The 5884-nt window shown below is 47.6% G+C and overlaps 1 protein-coding gene across 2 annotated transcripts; it reads right to left on the bottom strand.

Moving 5' to 3' along the window:
• Positions 1 to 283: 283 nt before the first annotated feature.
• Positions 284 to 4714, bottom strand: LOC123180085 (uncharacterized). 2 transcript variants are annotated; one of them, XM_044592047.1, is made up of 3 exons: positions 4017 to 4714; positions 3681 to 3904; positions 284 to 1068 (listed from the first exon to the last, which is right to left on the bottom strand). In XM_044592047.1, the coding sequence occupies exons 1-3, from the start codon at positions 4636 to 4638 to the stop codon at positions 445 to 447; spliced, it is 1470 nt and encodes a 489-aa protein (XP_044447982.1). In that variant the 5' UTR covers positions 4639 to 4714; the 3' UTR covers positions 284 to 444. The 2 variants fall into 2 exon arrangements, with proteins under 2 accessions (XP_044447982.1, XP_044447983.1); XM_044592048.1 differs by having other exon boundaries at positions 284 to 1046.
• Positions 4715 to 5884: the final 1170 nt, after the last annotated feature.

The raw sequence follows: 5884 nt of genomic DNA, 5'->3' as shown, positions 1-5884 counted from the left end.
TAAAGCGCCAAAAGGCATTACATCGACAAGAAATGGACCCTCTTATCTAGTGACCGTTCGCTGAGAGGTGGTATGTGCGAACATTTTGCTGGCAGTTTTAGTTAGCCGGGGGTGGCAGTTTGACATTTTCTAGGATGAAGGTTCAAAGATATCACCCTCCTAGAAAATGTATGTTGTTCTGAAGAAACAGCCATCCCCAACACAACTAAAAACGACCGCAAAACCGTTCAAAATGCCACCCTCCCCAGCAGACAATCTCCAGTTGGCTTTTGCTAAAAAATTGTTAGGTCATAAACTTATGTCGACATAATTATTTTCCCGGTGCGAGGACTGAACCCACCCAGCTTAAGCTACAGTACCACCGCATAACACATGCTACGAACTATACATACATGCATAGATAAATAACTACTTTCGGCACCTAGAGCCAAACCAAAGCCACATTCATATGCTAGGACACGGCATGTCACGGTAATGTGGCCAGTACGGGAGAAGAGACCAGGCGACAGTGACTTCCATCTTACAAGAGAAAACTTCAAGGTTAGCATAGCTTCTGGAGGATGTCTTAGCTGCGAGTACTCCAGAAGCCCGCCTGACAGATCGATCCACCAGGTGACGCGCCATGACAGAGACTCTCAGCTGCCCGTCGTCTTCGACAGACACAACACTTCGTGAGAGCTGTATTGAGCCATCAGCTACAACAGGCAATTTGTCGTCTCCGAAACCAAGCAACTCGATTTTCTCCTCGTCTATGCTGGCGGTAGTGGCGGTAAATACACCTCTGAAACCTTGTGGCCACTCCCCGCCAACCACTTTCACACTGATGGTGGCCTCCACGGAATGAACCATGTCACCCAATGTCAACTCCATTGTGCTGAGCCTGCTAGTCCTGACGCGATTGAACACATAGGAATTCATTGAGCCGGAAATATAATAAGGATCGACGTGATAGCTCAACTCTTTATCCTCAGATTCAGTGGCGCCCTTCACTTTCAATGCAACCTCAAACCACACAGGATCCACCACCACAATAGCACGGCTAGGACCTGTCAGTGTCAGATACGGATTCTGAATGCAGACATTATTTAGTAAGTAATGTATCGTTTATCTCAAATAGGACTGCAGCATATATGACCAATATATGTTGAAAATAAGAGAGAATGTGCATTCATCGACAAACAATCATAAATAAAATGAAACCTAAGCAAAATAGCTTAATTTAAATATCTGTCGATAGCAAGCACAGAAGAAAGGTAAACACGTGACATGCAAAATTAAGATGTAATTTAGAGCCAGTAGATTTGAGTCGAGATAGGTAAGAAAGCATTTCAAGTCTTCAAAGCTGAAGCAAGTTAACAAACATATGTAAACTGAACCCAAAGGCATCGAGCATCATCACAATGAAAACATAACTTGCAAAAACATGTGTAGTCTGCAAACAACATACAAAAAAGGGGGCATATTATTAGGGTGTTCATATACTACTAAAAACAGATATCTGAAAGGTTAATTTGTCAACAGATCACAACAGTGTTCAAAATTTTCAAGCAGAAATTTACAAGAGAACACGATAAAGTAACAGGTACAAACAAAATAAAAGAATGGTCTCACACAGACCAGGGGAGGCTATGGATTCGAGAATCTACCTACGCCTTGTGGTCGCACAACTAAAGAGGTCCAATGTATTCTCAAAGGGAACAGCCAAGAGTAGGCTAAATGTTGTAGGCGCCCTTCCATAGAATTCTCCCACCCCCTCCCTTCCCCTCCCGCTCTCTCAAATGGGATGCGATCAAACGGCTTGCTATGATTATAATTGTCCCAGGCGCTCGCTGCCGCCGTCCCATCAAACACCTAGGCAACGGAAGGCCTTTGTCCAGTGCATAAGAGAGGCATGAAACAATTCGCCAGAGAAGAAGGGAGGAGCCAAGAAAAAGGAATAATAGAATGCCAATCCCAGGAAACCAACCCTCCCAAAGCAGGAAGGGGGCAGATCTATGGCTTAGAAAGGAAGCCGTCGGCGGAAAAAAAAATGGAGCACCAAATCCGGTGAGGATAACTGAGGAATGAAACAGGGATTTATTGATACCTGGGGAAAAGAGAAAGGCGACAGGAAGAAGACGTCACCGAACAAGGATCTAGCAGACGGCGAGAGGCCATGGATAAAGAAGGCGCGGATCCTGCATAAGCTCCATCGTCGATGACACCACCTAAGCCAAACAACTTGCCATCAACATGGACAGGCGGCAGCTGGGAAGTGGATGGGAGGGTGAAGCCAGGGGCCAAACCCTGTAGAGGAGCAGATCCGCCAGGGAGCCATCATCCACTGCTTGCAAGAGCTCCAGCCACCAGGTATAGAGCAAGGAAGAGCAGGAGAAGACTAACTGGCATATCTGGTTTATTAAAAAGATTACAACACCTAATATCATAGTAGGGGGATACAGGCCTCCATCCCTCTTCTTTCCACCGCTGGAACCACCGGAGATGGGAGAGAGAGTGAGACCAGAGGAGGAGGTGAGGTAGAAAGAGCTTCAGGAGAGGGAAGATCGACCACATGGGTAAACAGCCACTTAGGGAAGAAGTCTCAACTGGTTGACACTGTCTGATGGTGCTTAATGTGAGTAGTCTAATCTCTTGTTTAAATCGCATAGCAACTTTTCTCTAGAGAATAAAATCCAGTTGTTTCTCCAGCTGTGTAATAACTCGGATACAAGGAAATACCCCAAGTTCGATTTAATTGCAGGTGGAGAACTTGAGAAGCAGGGTGTGTGCACAATCCATGGTTGGATTGAACGAAAGTTGCCAGGGCCATGGTTTTATTGGCAGCTATACATACTAGCAGAACAGCTATATGCCGGCAAGTGAACAGGTTTTCCAAATCGCACACACACACACTGGACGCTCTAATAAAACAATATAATCCATACTGCAGCTATAAACACATACTCTACCACACTCCCATACTCTTAAAAAAGTTATCTACTACTCAGTAACTATACATTTTCCAAAGTATACATACTCCATTTATATATTCTAAGTACAATATACCGCATACTGCATACTCTTAAAAAGGTTCATATTCATATTACAGAGTGCATACTCCTGAAAATGTGATACACTTCTTAATACATGCTCCATACTATTTTTCCTTCAAAAAACAGTGTGCTCCAACCAGATATTTTTGTTCCATCTTATGGAATAATAAACATGGTGGTATTAATATCCTTATCCGATCAAGAACTTTGTTCCCTGTGGCCAATAATTAAAGAGGTGTTTGAACCAACACATCACTTGCTGGATTACTTAATTAATTAATAAACTTAATTAGCAAAATGTCTTCTGAAGCATCCATATTAACCCGATCAGGCTTGTGGCACAGGAAGGTTAAATAACGATGGATGCCTAGGGAGTAACTACACAGGGGAGTACCCCAAAATTCTTCGTATATATGTGCCAATGGCAATGCCCAGATCATATATTCTGAAATCTACATATATATGTGGCACAGACTGTTTCATCTTCGCAAAGTCTACAAAAAAAAAGTATATTATTTTCTCGTTCCACTTTATGTTCTAAATCTGTAATTTGACCATATATTTACTAATATCATCACACTGTATAGTTTTGATGGAGGTACATACATAGACACCAAACTAATAACTGTCAGCGGCAGGAATACAAACCTCCTTGTGGATCATTTGGCAGTTATCCCTTTCGCGCTGGAAGATAACATTGCGATTATGATCCAAACAGTCTCGTGCAGCAACGACGCCAAACACTTCCAGCGGCCAGTGCACTCCATCTTGTAATCCCGCGACTTTGACTGTAAAGACCTGCAGAGTTCTTATGGGGTGGGCTGTGCCACCTGACGACTTCTTGTCCGTGTAAAGCATGTTTGGGATACGCGCTGCATATTATCGATGTCAAATTGCCAGTCAATCAATCAATCAATCAAGATGCTCACAGCTAGCAGTAATAATAAGCAGCAATGGAGAGGGGATTTGTCTTTGGCAGCTTACTGTTGTCCTCGAATTTTCCGAAGGATTTGGGATAAAGGTATTCCCAGAACTCGCGGAACTCCTTGGCCTCGAAGGCACGCCAGTCGGAGGTATCCTCGTCGGGATCCATGTCCTTGAGCCTCAGGGCCTCCATGTCGTCCGCGATCCACTCCTTGCGGCACTTGACGGCCTCGGGGTCTCCCGTGGCGATCCACTTCCTGAGGGCGCTGGACTCCTCCGGCCGGTCCTCGTTCCTGCGCGCCTCCTCCGCCTTGGCTCTGTACACGGCCGCCGCCGCGACGTCCTCCTCTGTCATCGTCTTGACCGGCTCCTTGATGACGATCCCCTTCATCCGCGCCAGAATCTTGGCCATGGCTGCTTCCATAATCTCCCTTGTCCTCGCCAGATCTTCAGATTCCGCTGGGCTGCTCCCCACCTCGCTGACGCTCATCTCCACCGGAACCGCCGCCGCCTTCTTTGAGCTCTTTCCCGTCTCCGTCTTCCGTTTCTTCATTTTGCGGCCGGGGCCTCCTCTCTTCATCCTCTCCCGCGCCTCATCAACCTTCCTCATCGCCTCCCTCCTCTGCATCAACATATAATTAATGTAGGAGTCCACTTCCGCCTCCGCCTCCGCCTTCGCCATCGCCGCTCTGCTTATGCGAAGAAACCCTAGACTTGCTCTGTCTGGGTGGAGGATTGGGGATTCGTACTGTTGAGAGGGCAGGCAGGTTAGGCTAGGCACTACTAGCTGGCCAAACGGGCCGGCCCGGCCCGGCACGGCCCGGCCCATCTTAATCGTGCCTGGCACGGCCCGGTCCGCACAGGCCAGGCCCGCTGAGGCACGATTATTATACGGGCCGTGCCGTGCCAGCCCGCGTGCTGCAGCCTGCAGTCCAGGCACGGCCCATATGCTAATCGGGCCGGCCCACCGGCATGCTAGGCCCGCTAATCTGCCTCCTATTTTGCGCACTGGGCGTTTTAGCCTATTTTTACCTGTTGGGCCACATTAGGATACATAAAAAATAAAAAAAATATAATCGGGCCGTGCCGTGTCGGCTCGCGTGCTCGACCTTCAGGCCCAGGCACGGCCCCTGGCGTGCCGCGTGCCGGGCCTGGCCCGTTTAGCACGTGCCGTGCCGGCCGTGCTACCGGGCTGGCCCAGCTATCCCGGCCCGTTTGGCCACTTATAGGCAGTACAAACATCTGGAGTGTTCGGTTGGGCTTCTCCGCTTTGGATTTGGGTGTGATGGCCCAAGTGGCCCAACCGTCACCTTCTGTGTGGCATTTTCGCTCCAATGCTAAAAAAAAGGAGCATTTTCGCTCCAAAAGATATAAGTAACATTTCCCACATGTTCCCTCAAAAAAAAACATTTCCCTCATGTTAGGGTTCTGTTTCTCCCAGAGGGGATTGCGTCGACGACTAGAGTTGGTTGTCCCTGCCACCGTTCTACCATTGCCCTGGTTGTGAGTCGCTGCGGTCTCTGGATTGCGCGGTCCTGGGGTAGAACGCAGGAGACAACGGATTAGGGTTTCTTCCACCATCCCGATCCGATCTCAGCCAGGATGGAAATCTCTGATGGCTTCTGACGAGGCTTCGAGAAGTTTTTGCAAGAACTAGGGCTGCGGGTAGAAGCCCAGGATGACGTCATGTTCGACGAGAAGGAAGCGCCGGCGGAGGCAGCCTGATGGGTTGCTCTGGTGAGAGTTCACAACGAGAAAACCTATAGCCAGACTATGTTCTTTAGGAATACTAGATGGTACCCCGTGCATTGCTGCGGGAACCAGTTGCAATATCTTTTGATGACATTCAATTGTTTATCCTTAGCAATGCATATATGAACACCAATGTGGAAGTTACATGTTATCTACGGAAGTTATCTATAAAAGGG

The sequence above is a fragment of the Triticum aestivum genome, chromosome 1D, assembly GCF_018294505.1.
Source record: "Triticum aestivum cultivar Chinese Spring chromosome 1D, IWGSC CS RefSeq v2.1, whole genome shotgun sequence".
NCBI lineage: Eukaryota > Viridiplantae > Streptophyta > Magnoliopsida > Poales > Poaceae > Triticum > Triticum aestivum.
The sequence above is the reverse complement of the archived record's forward strand: the minus strand, read 5'-3'. Positions and strand labels throughout refer to the sequence as shown.

Excerpts from the sequence above, each read along its gene's own strand:
- LOC123180085 (XM_044592047.1), bottom strand. The coding sequence starts at position 4,638 with ATGGCGAAGGCGGAGGCGGAGGCGGAAGTGGACTCCTACATTAATTAT. Across the intron at positions 3,905-4,016 it reads CGGAAAATTCGAGGACAACA|CGCGTATCCCAAACATGCTT; the intron begins GTAAGCTGCCAA and ends GATAATATGCAG. Across the intron at positions 1,069-3,680 it reads GCCAAATGATCCACAAGGAG|AATCCGTATCTGACACTGAC; the intron begins GTTTGTATTCCT and ends GTCTGCATTCAG.